The sequence below is a fragment of the Urocitellus parryii genome, chromosome 9 (assembly GCF_045843805.1).
Source record: "Urocitellus parryii isolate mUroPar1 chromosome 9, mUroPar1.hap1, whole genome shotgun sequence".
Classification (NCBI taxonomy): Eukaryota; Metazoa; Chordata; class Mammalia; order Rodentia; family Sciuridae; genus Urocitellus; species Urocitellus parryii.
In genome coordinates, this window is record NC_135539.1 from 89761171 (window position 1) to 89783926 (window position 22756).

General features: G+C 33.5%; 1 protein-coding gene across 1 annotated transcript in view; it reads right to left on the reverse strand.

Annotated features, from left to right (window-relative positions):
- Positions 1 to 3000: 3000 nt before the first annotated feature.
- Cep170 (centrosomal protein 170) overlaps positions 3001 to 22756 on the reverse strand; it is a 118036-nt gene continuing 98280 nt past the window's right edge. Inside the window, exons 16-20 of the mRNA XM_026390736.2 lie at positions 22421 to 22591; positions 16742 to 16830; positions 7606 to 7699; positions 6794 to 6845; positions 3001 to 5249 (exon numbers count right to left, since the gene is read on the reverse strand). Of these exons, the coding sequence (XP_026246521.2) occupies positions 4960 to 5249; positions 6794 to 6845; positions 7606 to 7699; positions 16742 to 16830; positions 22421 to 22591 (696 nt within the window). The 3' untranslated portion in view covers positions 3001 to 4959. The remainder of the gene's footprint in view (positions 5250 to 6793; positions 6846 to 7605; positions 7700 to 16741; positions 16831 to 22420; positions 22592 to 22756) is intronic.

Sequence of the window (22756 nt, forward strand, 5' to 3'; positions counted from 1 at the left end):
ATTTAGAAACAGGGTCTCACTGAGTTGCTTAGGGCCTTGTTAAATTGCTGAGGCTGGCTTTGAACTCGTGATCCTCCTACCTTAGCCTCCCAAACCATTGGGATTACATGATCAAGCCTGGCTGTACTCACCATTTTCATATTTGCAGATCTGGGGTTTCACCTCTTTAAAATCTATTGTATAGCTGGTTCACAAACTGACATGGTTCTTGGCAGCATCCTCCCTGAAGCACTCAATCCAGATGTCTAGGAATTAGTTCATTCTCTCAAGGGATCTGTGTTCCACATAAGGAAGACTATTCCTAACATTTGGTTATTACTTGTCACCACTAGAGAAGTTATTAGGAGAAATGGCAGGATTTCAGCTCCAGTTCTTTTCAAAAGCAGAAGAAAGACATAAAAACCTCTTTAGGTCTGTGGTCACTGTTGTAGGTCAGCAGAGTGAAGAGTGGGTACAGGTTGCTAGCATGTCCAGGTTCTAGCAGCTGTTGCCAGGTGAGAACTAGTGAAGGGTGGATACAAAGAATTCAGATTTCCAAATCAATTAGATATGATTAAATCCCACCCGGATTTAGCTCCTTCATCTCTAACATATAAACAATAACAGTTCATTTTCTACAAGTGAGTTGTGAGAATTAACAGACACACATGAAATAGTTTATATATTGCCTAACAATAAATAACACTCCACCCCTTGTTCTATTTATGTCTCAATTACCTAAAATAGGAAAAAGGTGACTTAACTATATGAGGGCTAACATTTCTAGGTCTAATACACCATGCCTCAAAATTAAAAAAAAGTTTTACCTTCAGTTCAAGGTGAGACCTTGTAATCGTAGTAGTACTAATAGTTACAGTGGTAATAATAACTCTAAAAGATTTCAATTAACAAATACTTGCAATATTGTAATACATGCAAGGGCACTAAAAAGAGTATTAGACATACAACAAACATCAGGTTCAGGTGGTGAAGTGTTGTGTTAGACAGAAGGGCAGCAAGGAGCTTTGACCTCATGGTAATGATGTAGAAAAGAAGGAAAAAGGGGAAATACCAGGCTAATGAACTATATACATGGAACAAAGAAGAGAGTTGGGAACTCATTTAGATCTCAAGGAGATTAAACAAAGCTTCAACTTAAGAGTTACAGCCCAGATATTCCTGACTCCCATTGTACTGTTCATCCTAACATTTAAATAATGCAAACACAGATTTCCTTAAAGATGTAAAGTTCCCTGGAGATGATTATTTCTTGGAGAATTTGCATGTAACTCCAGGTAGAATTCAACTGCTCAGTGAGTCCCTCAGGGATCAAGGCAGCAGCAGCACAGAACATGAGAAGCCTCCTCAACTTCAATTAAAATCTAGTGTTAAACTGTGTAGTTAAGTGAAAGTGACTTTTGGGTCTAACTAGAGCAGAGAGGGGTGCTCAGAGGAAAAGGAGGGTTGAAAGCCAGACCACAGAAAGTTCTTGGAAACTTTAATTAAAATATACATAAAAGAATCAACATTATTGAGCAGCAAGGCACTTACTTTCAAAGCACTCAATCTACTGAGAGATAGCTACATAAACAATTCACTATAACATAAGGTACAATATGGTCTTTCCATCTAATATTACCCATTTAATTAACCTTTATCTTTTACTGCCTGCCTCCCTACTCTAGAATCTTAAGGTCTAAGAGCACAATGGTTTGTTTCTGATCACTGCTAGGACTCTCTGTGATGAGAATACTGCCTGATATGTGTCAAGCATTTAGTACTAGATTTATTTGTTCAGATCTGAGGTTTATAAGATCATATTTGAATTACAGCTGAGTCCAAGGGGGCTATGAAAACACAATGAGAATAAGACTTTATAAGAATCAGAGATTTTTTTGAAGGAGAAGCACTTCATAAAGTCACTTGAACTAGACCCTGGATAATAAGACTTATTATTTTGCAGATCCAAACATGGAGGAAGGCTCTTACAGCTAACAGGAAATGGGCCTGGATCTAAAATATCCAAATCTAGTTTCTTTTCCTAATGTTAGAATTCTGTCATGCACAGATATGGCAAGTAAATCCAAGGGCACAAAGGAAGCAAGTTTGAAAGCGTATGATCTTCTCAAGGAAATGAGGAGTATTTTAGTGACCAGAAGGGAAGACTATGTATATGTTTCATGGGAGAGGGGAAGAAAAAATAAAAGTTGGTGGTGCAGTCAACTGAGGGGCAATTTCTTTTTTGCTGTACTGGAGATTGAACCCAAGAGTGTTCTGCAACTGAGCTACATCTTCATTCCTTTTTATTTTTTGAGACAGGGTCTCTCTAAATTGCCCAGGCTGGTCTTGAAGTTGCAAGCCTCCTGCCTCAGCCTCATGGGATTACAGGCATGTACCACCAAGCCCAACCTGAGGGAAGATTTGTGCAGAAAACAGTGGGGCCTGGAAAAACAGAGGGTTGTAGATAAACAGAAAAGAAGGGGAGGAAGTGGCATGTGTACAGAGGAATGAAAAGCTGGTTAAGAGTTTTACAAATCATGGAAGAGATTGTATTAGGTATAGAGATACATAAGACCAGGGCTTCTTTATGGAAAGTCTCAAAAGGTCAGGCTATAAAACTTAGAAAAATGTTGATTAGTAATGGGGAGAGACATTCAAGATTCTTGAGCTTAAATGATATGATGAAAGAAACGAATTCCCAATTGACATTTCTCAAATTTATGATGTCCAAGATATTTTAAATTTTTACTTTGCTTCCAACATATATATCATAAAGACCTTTGTATGCATATATTACATTAATGTATTAATACATTAATGTATTAAGCTAAGTGAATTATATTTACTATAATTTGCTAAGAAAATATATTTTCTTTAGTCAAAATAATATGAGGTTTGAAAATGGTCACATATTAATTAGAACTGGAAGATTCTTTTACTAATTGATGATTATTAGTAAGTCAGATGGTAGAAGAAATAAAATATCTAATCATTGCATAAAGTTCCAGAAACACTTTATTTAAAAATGGAATTGTAAATGCTTAACAAAATAACATAAGTAATAAATGTAACAAAAATAAATAAGGAGAATAATGTATTCATACAAAATAAAAATAACATAGTAAAAGGCCAAATGTTTATAATTGAACAAAACTGTATAAACAAACAATAACGTAAGTAGAGTAAATGCTAAATTTTCTAACTCCTTACCTTCTACTTCCATGTGGATATGATCAGTACCCAAACATTAAACAAAAGAGGGAGCAATGATGATTATTTTGTTCAACTTTTTCTTCAAATGGACTGACCCTGTTTGAACATTTTATTTATTCCTTTAGTGCATTTTTATCTTTCCTTTTATGTACTTTAAAACCATTTTTAGTCTTCCTTTATTAGATACAATGGGAAATTAGCTTTACAAGGGGTTCTTTACCTTTTGTTTGTTTAAATAAAAACATGAAATCCAGTATACAACAGAATTGTTTTTACAACTCTACAAAAAAACTCTGCCTTTTTATTAATTGATCCAATAGTACAGGATTTTAAAAATCCTATAAAGTTCTGAAGTACACAATTACTTTGTTTCTTTAAATAAGGTAGAACAGGTTATTGCTAAAATTAAAATTAAAGACTATTTCACAAAAGTTACAGTTTAACCTTTAGGGGCTGTTGGAATCAAGGGGGAAATCCCGGTCTAAAAATATTTAACTAAGATTCACCCAAATTATAGTGTTCTGGAAACACAAAGATAATTACTTTATTTTTAAAGTCACCCAAATGTGAACTTACTGGAAGGAAAGAAAAAAAATAAAAAGTTTATCGAAGATATTTTTCATAGGCTTTCTGTTTAATAGCATAAGCCAAAAGCCTTTGTCATCGTTGTCTTTCAGGGTCTTCATAAATGTGTTTTAAAACTGAGACAGGATTTACTATTGGGTCCTACAGGGAAACACACAGAAGCAATTCATTGCTTGGGAGTGAAACTATCAACTAATCTTACAACTACTGATTCTCCAAGTTTCCTAATGAAGAAAATTTTAACCTCATGATTATTTCAGGGGGAATTTTTTTCAACTGTCACATATAAACTTGGTAGCACAGGACCGATATACATGTTCTTAGTTTTAAAAATATACTCCACCTAAACTATCTGTCTAGTTTAATCTTTCTAGTTATCATTTAATCTAAAATGAGAGGACAAAATCTTATTTCCATTTAAAAAATTGAAAAAAAGTGCCAAATTGATCTTTTTGAAAGTGGAGTAAAACACTGTGGGGTTAAAACAAATACAGTATTATCAATTTCCTATGTACATAAAAGACGGTTAGTCCTTATTGATATAGATATGTCCACCTACCACTCCCAGTAAATCTTAGTGCAAACATAATGGTTAATCTCCACAAACCCCAAGACAAGTTATGTAGCAACAAAGTTATATAAATCACATCTATGCTGGAAAATTTTAGGACACAGAATGACTGTTGTAAAAGGTCTGCTTTACTGTGGAGAAGAATGTCATTGTGTCCAATGGTAATGAGTACTAACATAAACCTAACATTAAGAAGCAAATAGAATGTTTAACAAATCTGTACAGATGAAGAGGAAGTCCATTTCAGGGAGCAGCTTGGCACAGGAGTCAGGGGGATATTTAGTTTGCTTGTAGGTCACAGCATGGCTTAAAAAAAAAACAAAGATCTATGAAGGGAAAGGATGCAATAATTCAATTTGAAAATCATAAAACCACAAAAGGTAAATTTGCCACAATCTGCTTTTCCCTATATGTGGATCAAGTGGTTATCTAAATGGTTTGAAAGCACTACTATGACGATTCATTTTAGGTAAAAAAATAAATAAAATTAAGAAGACAGGGATGACAAGATTGTAGTTGACCAAATTGTCTTGTTTTGTATGTCAATACTATGCTGCTTCCAATAATTCCTAGACATTCCACAGGTAATTTTTTTAACAATCAAGAGAAAGTCATTCATGTAGTGTAATATCTTCCTCTTCCCCATCAGGGTTGAACCTATTGAAATGTATACTGAAATCAGCCTCAGATTCGGCATTCTCAAATTCAGCTGAGACTGAGGCAGCAGCAGGAAGAAGAACCCTAGCTTCTGGCTGGCAAAGTGTTGGTGTCTGACCCGGGCTGCTGTGGTTATTCACAGGACTGGATTTCTGTTTCGGTGGAGATGGCAAGATAGCACTAGGAAATCCCAAGTTGTTGAGAGCTTCCAAAGTTCCATCTGGGTCAATCATAGTATTGATTGCTGAAGGAAAAAAAAAAAAGAAAAAAGAAAGTAAAAAAAGTAGAGGGAAGAAGATATAATTGTACATGCAGTTAAATTTGATCTGGATAATATTTCAATTATTGGTGTGTATACGATCTTAATTGTCACTAATCTTTCCAATACCATTACTATATTTAAATCTCTACTCTTTTTAATTCTGTGGCTAATCTATATTGTAGATTATACAGACATGAGAGTTTTTTGTGGAAAATCACTTGGGCATTTCAGAAACTGTTACATAACTGCTATTTGTAGATGCAGAATTCAAGAAGACCTTTCTGAAATTTGCTTTTATTATTGTGAGAAGATAGTGAAAGTATTGGTTATGGGTTTTAATAAACACCTGAGCCCAATTATTTACACTGTCTCCTGCCAGGATTATCAGCTGTGCATAAGTTTTCTCTCAGAGAAGGCAAAGCATTTTCTTAGGGTCTAGATACTAATACCCAGCAGGGCAAACAGACCTTGGTACTGCTACAGAAGGGACCAAAGATCTTTGGGTAGTCAAGGGCAGTTCCCAAACAGTGATTTTCAACCTGACGTCAAGCTGAGTAAGGATTTGGGAGAAGCAAGCATCATATAAGAATCTCTTAGAAGCCTATTCAAAAATGTATTAATCTACTTTGTGAAACTGTACAATTTAGGAGGTTTTATATCATAATACTTAGATGTGATGGACCTGAATAAAGGTTAAGAACCTCTTAGGTAGGTCTAACATGTTATGTCCATCATAGTCAATAAAGACTGAGTAGAAATAGCAGAGGGCCCTAGAACTTTCTTGTTGTACCACTGGGGACTTCTAGGTCAAGACAAGTATTAATGAATGATCTAGATCTGATATGAGTAAGAATATCTCTGTCAAAGTTCAAAAGGCAAACAAGAGTCTCTTTCATTTTCTTTTTTCCTTCCTCTTCTAGTTCCTGTAGCCAATATTCATATCTCATGGTTCATCTATGCAAATTTTATCTGCATTAAAACATAAGTTCATTTGAAGTTATGCCAACAATTGTCAAATAATTCTAATTATCAATAAGCATTTTCAGCTGTATTTACACACTTTAAATATGTACCTAGAATATAACATTCTAGCCTATTTTCACATCTAAGCACTAATATATGCTTAAGATTTAATTTTACTAAATTTTTAACCTTTTTTTTTTTTTAATACCAGGGATTTAACCCAGGAATGCTATACTGAGCTATACCTCCAACCCTTTTTATTTTTAAATTTTAAGACAGGGTCCTGCTAAGTTGCTAAGGTTTACCTTGAAATTGTGACCCTCTTGCCTCTGCCTCCTGAGACACTGGGATTACAATGCACCCAGTTATTTTTAACTTTTTCATCAAGTTTTAAAGTTTCCTTTTTATGGGTAATTTGAATATGTAGAATGCTATATTTTTACATGTGTCATAAAACTTAATCAAACATTGTTATAATGATAAAAATATTTTAAGAAGTATCTCTTAGAATGCACTTATTCTTAGCTATTAGCGCTTTATACCTAATTCAGTAGTAAATTTACCTTGTAACTGCTTTTCAACTCTTTTCAGCTCCTGTAAAATAGAAGAAATCTCCTGCAAGGAAAGCAATAACAAGAATCAGCTTATTATAAATAAAACATTTTCAAATGACAAGCAATGAATTTCACTCATTTTATTTGAACCTCTCAATATCATTTACATGATACAACTTAGTAACAACATGATATGAAATAATTATGACACTCAGTAAACAAAATTCAAATTTAGAATCTTTCAAAACAAAATTGAGTAATATTTTTCAATGCAATAATGATAGAAGATAAAAAGTTCAAGGTAATTTACCATTATAGAAACAAAGATTTTGACAAAATTTGTATTGATTGACTTTATAATAACTCTATAATAAGTGTCTTAGAGTTTTCTTTGGGAAAAAAAATATATAAAAACTGCAGCTTTAATATTAGAATTCTACTCGGTAGTAGAAATCTATACAAATTGTTTTAAAAGGAGGCAAGCAATGAATTAAGTAAATGAAAATAACTCACATCAACTTAATGTTTGTACTTATTTTAAAATTGCTATTTTTAATGTATAATTATTAAAAAGAACAAGATTCGTTAATAGTGAAAAAACATTCCTCCCTCTGGCCCTCTGTACTTTTGAAATTATCAACCTATTATTTTAAATTCCTTTGTGATAGTCTGATAAAGGAAAAAGATTTTTTCAAATTTGTACATTTATATCTTCTTTTTCAAATATAAACTAACAAATAACTAAAAAATAGGTATATTATCTTTCCTTAAAATAAAACTCTATTACTGAAATATCTTAATCTTAAGAAAAATTGCCATACCATGCTTGAGGTTTTCACAATAGGGACCTCACTTTCAGCTCTTAATTTGCTTTCTATTTCATCCCAGTTCCGATCTTTGTCTTTAAATAATATTCTAAAAATAAAAAAAGAATAAGCATTTTACTTTCATATTTTAAAAACCTAACATGGTTTCATTATAATGATAATTCCAAAAACAATATATCTTTTCAAAGCTACACAGGGGGGTAAAAACCTGCCTGAACTGAGAATTAAATACTAAGCCAATAGGACCAATTAATTAACACATATGAAAAACTTGTATTAAAAATGAAACTAGATAGTATCAATACATGAATAAACTCTTCAATATTCTTCTCATTCTTTTTTTGAAAAACAAATATAGAACAAATGTAGATTTGACATAACCCCCAAAATTTAACTAATATTTATAATTAACAACATAACTGTTACTAGCTGGATGGGGTGGCATGTGCCTAAAATCCCAACTACTAGGGAGGCCAAGCCAGAAGGATCAGGAGTTTGGACACGGTCTGGGTAACAGTGGGAACCTGTCTCAAAACAAAATGAAATAAAATAATGCAAAACAAAAAGGATGGATGCTTACAATAAACACACAAGTTTGTTCTGACAGAATATATACAGTATTAAGTAAAGTAAGAGTAAGGTGAAAATAGGCTGAATGAGGTATGAACAATTGTCTTGTGTTAAAACCTCTATATAGGAGTAGACAACTTTATTAGTGGAGCAAAGTGTAAACATTATTTTACAGACTGAAAACTGAAGAACTTACTATGTTTATTTTTGTACAACTTAATTCATGTTACTTTTGTTTTTTTTTTTGGCGCCAGGGATTGAACCCAGGGGTGCTTAACAACTGAGTCACATCCCCAGCCCATTTTATATTTTATTTTGAGACAAGGTCTTGCTAAGTTGCTTACAGCCTCACTAAGTTGTTCAGGCTGGCTTTGAACTTGCAATCTTCCTGCCTTGGACTCCTGAACCCCTAGGATTACAGGCATGTACCACTGCACTCAGCTAATGTTACTGTATTTATAGATTTAAGAAACTTTTTTTTTAAGAGAAAGAGAGAGAGAATCTTTTTTTTTTTTTTGTAGATGGACACAACACAATGCCTTTATTTATTTATTTTTTAATGTGGTGCTGAGAATCCAACCCAGGTCCTGCCCGTGCTAGGCGAGCACTCTACCGCTGAGCCACATTCGTAGCCCAAGATTTAAAAAACTTTTAAACTTTTATCTTTTTAATAAAAAAAATACTATTTTAGAGATAAATATCCTATACTGGAAACTAAATTTAATATAATTTATAAAGTACCACCAAATTTTGATTTGTCTTTCAAACCTGGCATTTACCTTTATTCAATACTTTATCATCTATGAGACATGATTCAGCAGCTTTAGAAAAATGTAAATACTAACCACCATTTTTAATTTTTTAAAAAATTTCTTCAATGAGTCACTCTGGAAATGTAGCTTAACTGCCTTATGTAAAAATCAACACTGTACAACATTAAGAAAGTAAGTTTTTACTATTGGTAGCTAATTAATATTTAAATAGTAAATTAATGTCCTTAATAGTATTTCTTCAAAGGTCAATATGCCATGCAATTCATTAATATACATTCAAATCTGGAACATTTACAATTACGCATAACCATACTTAATAATATAATGATGGGTCTGGAATCTGGTATAAGTATACTCTTCTGATCTATTATCAAATTTTCTAAACTCAAAAGACTAAACATCCTTGCCAGTCATATTTTTAAGAACTGTTGTGCTAATGACTGTGATAGTAAGGAATAAGCAAAGTATTGTGTTCTTTTGAGAGTCCTTGTAGCACTAGTACTGGGAATTAGGAAAATAACTTGTACAACTGGAAAAGTCTATATTTAGCCAGACAGTGCTAAGAATTCATAGATGTTCTAAAATTATTACACCACAGACATTTTACTTTGATGAAAATGGCTTAGAATACTTAAATATAAGTTTCCTGATTCACCAAGAAACAAAACAAAATAAAACAAAAAAGCCAAAACTCTTAAAGGGATAAAAAGCTTATTTTAAAGGATAATTTGTAAATATGGTATGGACTTAAGAAGCCAAACTTATCATTCAGGCTTTAAGAAATGAATTCTAGCCCTTTCTACCAGCAGACTACCTTGGGAGGTCAAGCCCAGCGACCCAGATCCACCAACATCGGCCTCTGCAGGGCCCAGGTGCACAGCACACCTGGTCCACCCCTTTCCCGGCAGGGCAGACACTCGCCAGAGCCCAGCCTCTGGTGCAGGACCACCCATTCTGACCAGTGGACTACCACGGGAGCCGAGATCATCCCAGACTGCCCACACCAGCCACACGGGTTCTAGGCTCTCAGTAGGCCCAGCTCACCCCTTCTCGGGCAAGGCAGACACCTGCAAGAGCCTAGTCTTTGGTGAAGTATGGTCCCTTCCGACCAGCAGACTGCTGCAGAGGTCAAGCTCAGGGCCTCAGATCCACCCACACCCACCTGTGCTGGACCCAGGAGCACAGCGGCCCAATCCACCCCTCCCCAGGCGGGACAGACACTCACCAGAGCATAGCCTCTGGTGCAGGACTGCCCTTTCCGACCAGCAAACTACCATGGGAGGTCAAACCAGTGACCCAAAACCACCCACTCCATCTTATGCAGGTCCCAGATCCAGGATGCAGAAGCATCCACTGAGGGACACCAACAAGGTCTGGAAGCCCAACAGCAAGTTGAGGTACAGACAATCTGCATGGGTACTACAAGAATATAGGAAAGAAACTGTAATATCTCAGATCCACATGACAAGAAAGGAAACCACATAGACAACATCAAAAAACAAGGGAGGAAAGTGCCCCAAACAAACCAGGACACTATAATAACAGAACCCATGGACAGCAGAGTTGATGAAATGTCAGAGAAGGAGTTCCAGAAGGTTCATAATTAAAATAATCTTTGAATTAAAGAATGACCTAAATGAGCAAATACAGGCAAAAATTTATCACTCCAACAAAGAGATAAGAGAGAAAATACAGGTAGCAAAAGATTACTTCCAGACTAGATCATTTGGAAGAAAGAACGTCAGAAAATGAAGACAATGTATACAACTTGAAAAATAAAGGTGATCACACAGTGAAGATAATAAGAAACCATGAACAGAACAACCAAAAATTATGGAACAGCATCAAAAGACCAAATCTAAGAATTATTGGGATAGAGGAAGGCACAGAGTTTCAAACCAAAGGAATGCACAATCACTTCAATGAAATAATATCAGAAAATTTCCCAAGCATGAAGAATGAACTGAAAAACCAAATACAAGAGGCTTATGGGACACCAAATGTACAAAATTACCATAGATCTACACCAAGGCACATTAGAATGAAAATGCCTAGCATACAGAAAAAGGACAGAATCTTAAAAAGCCGCAGGAGAGAGGAATCAGATCACATATAGGGGGAGACCAATTTGTACCTCAAAAGATTTTTCAGCCCAGACCCTCAAAGCCAGGAGATCATGGAAACAACATATACGAAGCTCTGAAAGAAAATGGATGCCAACCAAGAATCTTATATCCAGAAAAACTAAGATTTAGATTTGATGATGAAATAAAAACCTTCCAGGATAAACAAAAGTTAAAAGAATTCACAACCAGAATGCCTGCACTACAGAACATCCTCAGCAAAATATTTTAAGATGAAATGAAAATGCATTCTGCTGTCATATATAAATTAAGAAAAGAAATGAATTCTAATACAATGTTATATTTAAATACTAAGGAGGCAGAAAAGCATATCAAGAAATTACTTAGGCCAGGCTATGATGGTCAGATTTGTTTTTGTTCAAAAGTCAATATGAATCTTCAAGAAAAAAACCATAGTTTTCAAAGTCATTTTCAGATTGTCATTACAGATTAAAAGTAGGCTAAACTTCATCAGGAAAACGTAATAAATTCCAAAGATTATTTTATTCAATAATTTAATTACTAAGCTAAAAGTACTTTTTGATAAAGTCTTGGTGTGGGGGAGTCTTAGACTCATATTCTAAGTCCTCTATAACCTATTTCCTAGCATTGTCTCTCAACACGTGGAAACTGGTATTGAAAAGTGACAGTCTACCAATGCAGGGTCATGTTTTGTAACTTGCGTGGGTCACTTCATATGGAATACAATGAGAATGCTGCAAAACAGGAGTTCTCACATAAATACTTTTAAATTGAATCCACAGGAAGTATTCAAATAATTTAAATATGCATTTCTTTAGACTGACCTCAGTAGGTATTTGAGTTTATATGTTTTGGCACGAAGCTTAAAGATCAGGCATTCCTTAAGGTACCCATGCAGAAGGCTTACATCTCTATTCTTTAGATTTGGTTATCAAAAATCATGCCCATCTTTGAATATTATCTATGCCACAAAATCTTCCCTGATCATCCCAGGTGAAAGTGATCCTTCCTTTTCTTTTTACTCTATCATATGCTGTCTTGTATAACAATGTTATACATGTAATTATATATGTGCTTTACCTTACCACTTGATTATAAATTTTAGAAGTCAAATGGTGTTTTATTCTCTTTATTATCTTATTCCACAAAGTCTGTCAAAGTGTTTTACACATAGTAAAACCCAATACTCAAACTGAAGGTAACTCAAATATATGGAACATTTAATATTTAAATGTAATGTTGTTGAGGCATTTTTTCCCAAATTGTCAAATTTCTAAGACAGTAAATTCAATAGCCAACCAATAAATCAATGTGCTCTTTGTTCTCAATTTTAATTAAATGCCAAAGCTACATAAATCATTTTTCTTAGGAGGAGATTAGAGATGAGTTCAGAGCAGAATGAGAAAGACACACTGTGGTAAAAAACAATCAACAAGAGAATGGTAGTAAGAAGTCCATAAAAATCTGGAAACTGAGTAAGTGGATAAGGATACACTTATTAGAGTGATTATTTCTTGTAGTTGGAATGAAATAACATGGTATATTCATTTACATGTAAAATGTTTTACAGTAGCAAGTCACATACCACACTTTTTATAAGACTCTTATGATATTTTTATGGATAACAGTGTATCAAAAGCAATCATTTAATATATTAACTTTCTATTGCTTTCTTCTTTTTATGATAAAGGACAAAGTCCTTCACAAAATCTGCCTAAATTGATACATCCTAATCTCTACAGTGTCATCTCATAATCCCGAGCCTGTCACTACATTTTTTACTTAACTCCTCTCCCCATTCTTCAGGACTTAAATTGCCCACCAATCTCTCCTAGATCCCAAAACTCACTATGGGATCTCACAGTATCTTATCCTGTAATTTCCTTTCTATTCTTACCACATTGCATTATAATTACCCAACTGCCTGCCTTCTGCACTCAATTGTGAGGGCATTTTGAAGAGTGCTAGACAAAAATATCCACTTAAAAACAACTTTATCAATGAATAAATTTGGAGACTATTCCTATATAAGATTTTTATTTTCTTTTTCAGTGCTGGGGACTGAACTTGGGCTAGTCAAGTACTTGTACATGGCAAAGTATTCTACCACTGAGTTATACTTCCAGCCCAATTTCTATATACAATTATTTAATCAATATTTATTTTATTTATTTGTCCCTTGGTTAATAATCTTGCCATGATATACCAATTTTAGAATATAATTTTAGTGGAATAAAATTCAAAATCATAACCTTCAATTAAACTGAATACTTTACTCAACCTGAGGTTTGAGTCTTGGTACTAATAAGCAGGCATGTGATTAGGACCTGAAGATTTGTTAATTCATGTGCAATAATTAATTAGCTAAGTTTAATTTTTTTCCTTTCAAATTCCAATTGGGCTCACCCAAGGGAATAGTAAACTACATCTGTCTCTGGCCACATACTAGATGAGTACATCACAGGTGGGTGGGCTATGACAGTAAAGGAAAGCTCTTCTTTTCTTTTTCTTTTTTTGTGAAAGAAAATGGGCTGATGTGACTATTAAGGGAAAACAAACCTCATCTAAGATGGCATTAGTCTTAACTGCTTAATCAGTATGTATAAGTAAAAATAAAAACAAAGAAATCATTTATAAACTCAATCAGACTTCACAAAATGCATTATTTCTAAATAGCATGCGATTAATCTCTGAATTATGAGCCTTAACTTTTAAAAAATGAAATAGGATTTCAATTTACTAAAGTAAAATTAGTATTGTTATTTATATTTTTATTATCTCTTCTATGTAACTACTAATGATTTTAATATTAGGAAAAAGGAAAAGAAGGTGACTGGACTTCTGTGGGAACACAAATTGTGATTAGTGAACTACAAATAATATTCATGTGAAATAATGAAACTAAGACAAATCAGGTAGCAGAAACAGCTAACTTAACCCAGGTTGACTCATTTAAATATATTATCTAGAATGTAAACTCCACAACAGCAGGGGTTTTTGTTTTGTTAATGTCTAATTAACAAAAATTCTAAAGTACCTAGAATGTACTTTACAACTATCTGTTACTGAATGGATATTAAATTATTATTCTGTGGAAAGTTAACTTTATTTGAAACTCATAGGAATATGTCACAATTGACAAAGAGTAAATTTTCTTGAAAAAAGAACAATGGATGGCAAAATAAGGGTATAGTTATTAAAATAATTTTAAAGACCACTTATGTTTATGAGGAACAACTTAAGAAAAGCCAAATAATCAAATGCTTTTTTTTTTTTAACTATAAAGGTAGTATGTCTCATATTCCAACCCAATTTGGAGAGACTATCAATATACTTCAGTTATACTCTCGAAAAAATATTGATTGAAAAGACAAAAATATGGAAAAAATATATTTGTGTACTGACATATATAAACATATACAGGTATGTTTTTCTGAAATATTTGTATGTTTTTTTAAAAAAATTTAATTGCAGGTGGACATAATATCTTTATTTTATTTATTTTTATGCAGTGCTAAGAATCGAATCCAGCATCTCACACATGCTAGGTGTACTGAGCCACAACCCAGCCCCTAAAATATTTGTATCTTTAAACCATGCTCATATATTACTTCTGTTAAGATACTCATTTACAAATAAGAAATTATACAGACAAGAACTCAAGATATGGGGCTGGGGAATGTGGCTCAAGCGGTAGCGTGCTCGCCTGGCATGCGTGCGGCCCGGGTTCGATCCTCAGCACCACATATAAAGATGTTGTGTCCTCCGCCGAAAACTAAAAATAAATAATAAATATTTTTTTAAAAAAAGAACTCAAGATATAAAAGAAAGTGCCAGGCATGGTGGCACACGCCTATAATTTCAGCATCTCAGGAGGCTGAGGCAGGAGGATAACAAGTGCAAAGCCAGCCTAGGCAAAAGCCAGGTGCTAATAAGCAACTCACTGAGACCCTGTCTCTAAATAAATACAAAAACGGGGCTGAGGATGTGGCTCACTGGTCAAGTGTTCCTGAGTTCAATCTCAGGTAGCCCCCCTGCCCCAAATATGAAAGAAAGCTCAAGCCAGTTCTTAACATGCCAAGTAAAATTTCTACATTTGACTGAAAGATGATGTAAACTTTTTATAGTAAACATTTTTCATGTTTTTTAAAAAATACATTAAACACATTTGATATGATACTTTTGAAATAGTTTTTGAAGAAATATCTTAAGTTTCTTTTAAACTAGGTAATTTACCTTAAAATTCAATAAAAATAATGTTCACTGTTTTCCCCAAATACTTATTGGTATTTATCAAACACTGATGAAATGTTTTATTTTAATATACAAGCCACATAAAATTATATTTGTGTGTAATTTATAATTAACAAATAACTTTAAGAAATAGTTTCATTATATTTAAAACTTTTAATTATATGAATTACAAACAAATTAAGTTACAGTGTCAATGATTTCTGAAGTATTATTACACAGAATCTAGAATTCTCTGTTTTGAATAGGTAATGAAGTTATAAAATAACAATATTTGACAGGTATTTACTTTGGGGCAAAGTTTTCCCAAGATGAACACATTCATTCCAAAGATGGGAAAATTGAATTGAGAAAAAGCAATGAAGAGCAAAAGCAGTGATATTACAGTTTAAAAAAATAAATATACTATGTATGTATGACATGTATGAGACTTGTATCTTCTTCTCCTTACAACAACTCTATGAGTAGTCAATAAAAGTATACATATTCCGCTGTTCCTCCTATGCTCTCCCTCCCTACCCTACTATGAGTCAGCCTCCTTGTATCAGAAAAAGCATTCGGCATTTGTTTTTTGGGGATTGGCTAACTTCACTTAGCATTGTCTTCTCCAACGGCCATTCATTTACCTGAAAATGTCATGATTTTACTCTCTTCTATTGCTGAGTAAAATAGATGAATTCTAGATAGGGCAGAGGGGTGGGAGGGAAGAGGAGGGGGCAGGAAATGAGCAAGGATGATGGAATGTGATAGATATCATCATCCAAAGTACATGTATGAAGACACAAATTGGTGTCAACATACTTTATGTACAACCAGAGATATGAAAAATTGTGCTGTACACATGTAATAAGAATTATAATGCATTCTGCTGTCATAATTTAAAAAAAATCAATTAAAAAAAAGTATACATATTCCTCTACAAGATGGTAAAACTGGGGCCAGATTAAACAAAGGGAGTATTCAAGTTCTTAGTAAGTGGCAAAGCTGAAATATCCTCAAGTGTTGTGCCTGTTAGACTAGTCTTGTCCTGTGCCTTTATTATATACATTTCCTAAGTCAAATAATGTCCCTTTTACCAATGAGGAAAATGAAATTAAAGTGTGAGGCCTTTAAAAGAACCCTCTAAAGTCTGTTAATTTAAATTATTTGCTATTATTTTGTAGAAAAGGAAAATGTTTCTGGTTATTAATACAAGTTATTAATTACAAGTCAGTGATTACAGCTGTTAATTCTCAATTATAAAGGGGCTGAATATCAAAGGCATTTGTTAGCTATGGTTATTACTTATATTTTCAAACTAAAGAAGATAGTAAAGGCAGCAGGGAGATTCAGTTCCAATGACTTTATTAATTCTTCATAGCTGTGATATCAGGCTCAAAAAAATGGAAGAGGTAACTGTTATGGAAAGGAGGTTCCAGTAACCACAAGTACCTGATTTTTCCAGCTGTTTTATCTATAGATTGTCTTATCTTTTTAGAGAACTGAAAGACAGATGACAGCAGCAGATTATCTCCCATGACCTGAAATAGACAAAGAAAAAAAGTAGATATTAAAATACTACCACTGAATTGTACAACTACTAAGAACACTATTCACAACTTAGTATACAGGTATGTAGTATTTATGCTAATTTCAATGAAAAAATAAGGAAGAACGAGATTAGAGTAATATATAAGGAAATAAAGAAAATGAAACATTATTAATAAAGGAGTTTCTTTTGTCAAGTTTCCATATTGTTTTGGTCATACCATTTTGAAGAAAAAAATTCTAATTTAGCCTATCTTTAATTACTGTCATGACTCTCATACTCCATTCAAACTATCATAAAAGGGAAGATATGAATAACGTAGAGCACACTAAATGTATTATTTATTCTTTCACCAAGTAATATGAAAACAAAGATCAAGAAGAGCACAAACCCTCCTCTCTAAACAGAATATAATGGGAAAGACAAACTTTTCAAAATGTACTCAAAAAATTAAGTTTTCGTGATGGGGTTAGTACTACCCCAGTTGAGATAAAGAGGTTTGACAAACCTCTGTAAGTGCACAGGAAAGATTTTAAGGGCTATATGGTTTCTACCAAAACTCAGCTTTCTTCTTGCAAAGTGAAAGAGCATTCACAAAAGATTTAAAAACATATGAATAATGCTGTGTTGTAATAAAACATTATTAAAGGTGACAGGCCAAATTTGGTCTAAGAGCTTTAGTTTGTCAAGCAATGGGATAACTCATGAAAGCAAAGCTAGTACAGTTCACTAAAAGGACTGAATTTGAGTCCAGATGTTCCAAAATCAGCCTCTTTATATTGCCAGACCTATATCAATACTTTGTAAAAAAAAACCCAGAAAATTCGATATGGTCTTGGATGTCAAGTTGCTTTGAAGACCTGTAAGAGGTGGGGATAATAGTCATATATAGGAAATATTATTAAATATTTTACAAAAAGCATGTAAATATATGCTAAATTTTGTGATATAGTGCTGTAAGAATTCCAATGAAAATGAGTTTAGTGAGGGTGACATAAGTAGGATGTGGTCATGGAAAAACTAGAACTTACAAATGACAAGAATGTGAAGCCAGTGAAGGATAAAGTTTCTTGGGATGTGAAAAGCAACATAAAGGCAAAGAGGATAAATAGGAATAAGATGTGTGGGTAATGAGGAAGTAAGCCAAATTAAAGTGGAAGACATACACAAATAAGGAAGGAGTGACAAAAGGCAGGGTAGTCTAAGGAAAGATTATACACAGAAGAGGATCTCTCTCTCTTTTCTACCCCATAAATTGCAGTTCAGTATATTGAACAAAGGTCTGATAATAACCTTGATATATTTTCTAGATATCTCTATCCTCTTTTACAAATAAAGATTTCTTGCACATTATTTTATTACACTTAGAGGAATTTAAATGATTTTTCTGCCTCAGTCCCCTGGGTAGTTGGGACTACAGGCATGTGTCATTGAACTAATAACATGTTCATTTTATAATAATTTAAAAATATTTATAAACACTGGTCTGCAGGTTCACAGAATTAACCATGAATCAATATTCATGACATACATCACTGGTCCACTTGGGCAACTTTTTTTATCCTTTTAGTAATCTAATGACTCTACCACTCCTCCAAATAACTAGGATCTACCAATAATCAATAAAGAGTAGATAGTATTCAAAATAAATGTCCACTTCTCCACTGTCTCCACCACCACTGGAGGAAGATATTTCTGTACCCTCAGATTTTGACCTTAACCATGTGACATGCTTTGGCCAATGAGATGTTCAGAGAAATGACATAAGCAAAGGTTTGAAATATGCTTGCACGTTAGGGTTTCCTCTCTAATAGTTCCATAACAAGAAAAAGCCCCCGTAAGCCTACTGGCCCAAGTACTACAAAAGATATATGGAATGCTAAAAGTTAGCCAATCCCAAAAAAACAAATGCTGAATGTTTTCTCTGATATAAGGAGGCTGATTCATAGTGGGATAGGGAGAGGGAACATGGGAGGAATAGACAAACTCTAGATAGGGCAGAGGGGTTGGAGGGGAAGGGAGGGGGCATGGGGTTAGAAATGATGGTGGAATGTGATGGACATTATTATCCAAAGTACATGTATGATTGGTGTGAATATACTTTGAATACAGCTAGAGATATGAAAAACTGTGCTCTATACGTGTAGTAAGAATTATAATCCATTCTGCTGTCATATGTATAAAAAATACATGAAGCAAATCTAGATGCAACTTGCAACTTTTAATTGTACAGCTAAGCCCACTATTAACTCTGGGTTAACCTCTCTGCCACAGAAACTTTTTCAGTTGTCTATTATGCAGTAAGGCTGACTGATATATCTACTTCAATTTAGATGGTATACTCCATCCCATCTCTCTGTCTTCCTGTTAAGGTAAACAATATCATGAATTCCATTTATCATTCTCTATCTTTCCTTTTTATGATAGTTGTTAGATCAAGGCGTATATTTTTCATTTTATAAATATATGACAAAGATAGCAACAACTAATAAATGACAAAGAAATGTTTAATTAGTAGAACTAAGTTATTTTCACCTATACCAGGACAGAGTTTATCTTCTTCATCTATTCCTAATTCAGTATGTTAATTCTGGGTGAAGAGAATAAACAAGGAAATGCATTTTTAAAAAACAGTTTAAAACTATGTAACAAAGAAAGAGTTAAAAATAAAATATGAAAAAGATATGATCATAAAACCTTAACATTTATTTATTGTTAACAGAATGATCACGTATTATACAGACTAGAGATGTATCTTGTCATCATGCATTGAAACTGTTCTCATTTTAACTTAAGTTTATTTATGTAGAATTTTGGCAGGATGTCCTAAGTCATAGGTAGGACTGTAGATAGTAAGATCACAGATGTATGATTATCTAGATTTAGTGTTCTGTTTGTTATGTTTACCATTTACTCAATTAGTTGCTCTTCTGTGTATCAGTTCTTTCATGTGTGAGTGTAATGGAGCATTTTCATGAAGTGTTTATTCTAAATGATATTAAACAAATGTCGTAAGCATTAGAAAAGGCAGCATGTGGGCTGGGGTTGTGGCTCAGTGGTAGAGTGCTTGCCTAGCATGTGCAAGGCACTGGGTTCGATCCTCAGCACCACATAAAAAAAAAAATTTAAAAATGTCTACCAACAACTAAAAAAAATTTTTTAAAAAGAAAAGGCAGCATGTGATTTATATTAAATACTGAAGTTCCAACATTATTTACAGTGTTTATTAGTGTGTAATACTGTGTAATTAGTAAACTTTTCAGAGGCAGAGTTTGGTTTCTTTTCAGATGAATAGTTGTGGCCTGTTATCACTGGGAAGTACATTCTTTTTACGGTTTGAAATTAATACTGGAGTACTAACTGTACAAATAGATTTAAAAAACCACAATAAAAATTGCATGCTAACAAAAATATATGACAAAGAATCACATTATATATAATTTTTGGAGACTTAGTTTTTTCAAACATATCATTGCACATTTCTGTAGTTTGTTTTTATTACAACTGTTCAATCTGTAAACATATCAGTTTACATATTTTTTTGCCAAGATAAACACTTTGATTCCAAGTTTTTGTTATTAGCAACATGATAATAACAATAATAGTAGCAAAAGTAGTCCTCCATTATCTGTGATTTTGAATTCATGGTTCTAGGTACCTGTGGTCAACCATAGTCTGAAAATGTTACACTGAAAAATCCAGAAATAAACCATTCATAAGAATTAAAGTGTGCACTGTCCTGATTAGCATAATGAAATTTCCTGTCATTCTGTTCTAGTCCACTTGGAACATGAATCATCACTTTATCCAGTTTATTCATGCTACATCCACTCCTGCCCCCAAGTCACTTAGTAGCCATGGATTATCAGATCATCTGCTGATGTTCCAATGTATGTATAACCTTACATAGTAACCTAACACTAGGTCACAATGTTTATGTTATTAACCTTACTTTTTCTTATCACATTGACATTGTATCATCTGATATCACAAGAAGGATGAGGAAAGTACAATAAAGTATTTTGAGAGGCATCATGTTACATAAACTTTAGTACAGAATATTATTATAATAGCTCTATTTTATTATTATTATATTAATCTCTTACTATACCTAATTTATAAATCAAACTTAATCATAAGTTGGGCTGGGGCCGTAGCTCAATGGCAAAACACTTGCCTAGCATGTGTGAGGCGTAGGGTTCAATCCTTAGCACTACATAAAAAAATAAATAAAATAAAGGCATGCTGTCCATCTACAACTATTAAAAAAAAAACAAAACTTTACCATACACACACACACACACACACACACACACACACATACATATAGGAAAAACTAGTATTTATAATAGGGTTCAGCACCATCGAGTTTCAGATTTCCACTGGGGGTCTTAGAACTTATCAAACCATGGATAAGAGAAGGATCTACTGAATAAATATGTTTGTGTGTGCCTTGTTTGGTCAATGGAAAAAGGTTTTCCTTACATACATAGTAACAGGAAAACTGCAAGATCCTGCTACATCTTTATGTTCAAATGTAGGAAATAAGTTAACTATTTTCCAGAATGACTGCATTGATTTAACCTCCACCAGCAACATGTAAGGCAGTCCATGTAGCCACATTCTCTTTCAATACTTAACACTTTAAGATTTTTTAATTTGTTATTGATGATTTATACTCTCACTATTGTCTTAAAATACCATTTCTCTGAATACTCATGAAGTTAAACATATCCTTCCTATTTTCTATGTCTTTGTATTTTCTCTTTTGTACAATGTTTGTTCATATCTTTTGTTTTTGTTTTTTCATTTTGTTTTGTTTTCGTTTTTGTTACCAAAAATTGAACCCAGGAGCACTTAACCACTGAGCCACAGCCCCAGTTCTTTTTTTTTTTTTTCTTTTAGAGACAGGGTCTTGCTGAGTTGCTTAGGGCCTCACTAAGTTGCTGAATGCTGGCTTTGAACTCACAATCCTCTTGCCTCAGCCTTCTGAGCTGCTGAGGAAATAGAGATGTGCCACCATGCCCAGCTGTTCAAATCTTTTGAAAATATTCATTCTATTGAGTTGATTTTGTGTTTTCTATTGATCCATAGGAATTCTTTATATATTCTGTATATTCATCTTTTGTACTATATGTGCTACACAAGTTTGTAACTTGTCTTCTTATGTTCCTTGATGTATCTTTAAATACATAAAAGTCCTTAATTTTTCTGGGGGGGGGGTGCTGGGGATTGAACCCAGGGTCTCATGCTTCCCAGCCCCAAAGTCCTTAGTTTTAGTATACTAAAATTTATCAATCTTTTAAAGTCAAACTTTTTGTGTCTTTTAAGAAATCAACCCTTATACAATGTTCAAAGATAGTTTTACCCATATTTTTACTAAGAGGTGTTATAGTTTTGCTTTTGCCATTCAAGAACTTATTTCACTTAGAGTTAATTATTTGGATATAAAGTGATGTTGGGATAAAATTTCATTCTATCAGAATAACCATTTTTTCCTCAGCCCTATGAATTAGTTTCCCCTTTTCCCACTTACAGGGCTTGCCTCCTCTGCCATATGTCAATGTCTACAGTTCACTTACTTCATCCCTGCTCCAGGTTCTCCGTCTTGTAATTGTTAGATGATCAGGAGGCTCTGTTGTTTGAGGTCTCGGATCACTAGATCGACCATTGTTTCCTTCTGGTGTTTTAGAATTAACTAATGGAGGGATCTTTCGGAAGTTGAGACTTTCATCAAAAACACGATCAACCAACTAACAGAACAAAAGCAAACCCTTATGAGAACAGAATAAATTAGAAAAGCATAGACACTGCATAAATTTTATGATTAGAAGTTAATCCATTCTCAAGTAGTAACGGAAGCATGTCATCTTCAATAAACCAATTACGTTTTAAGTAAGCACTTCAAAAGTATTTTT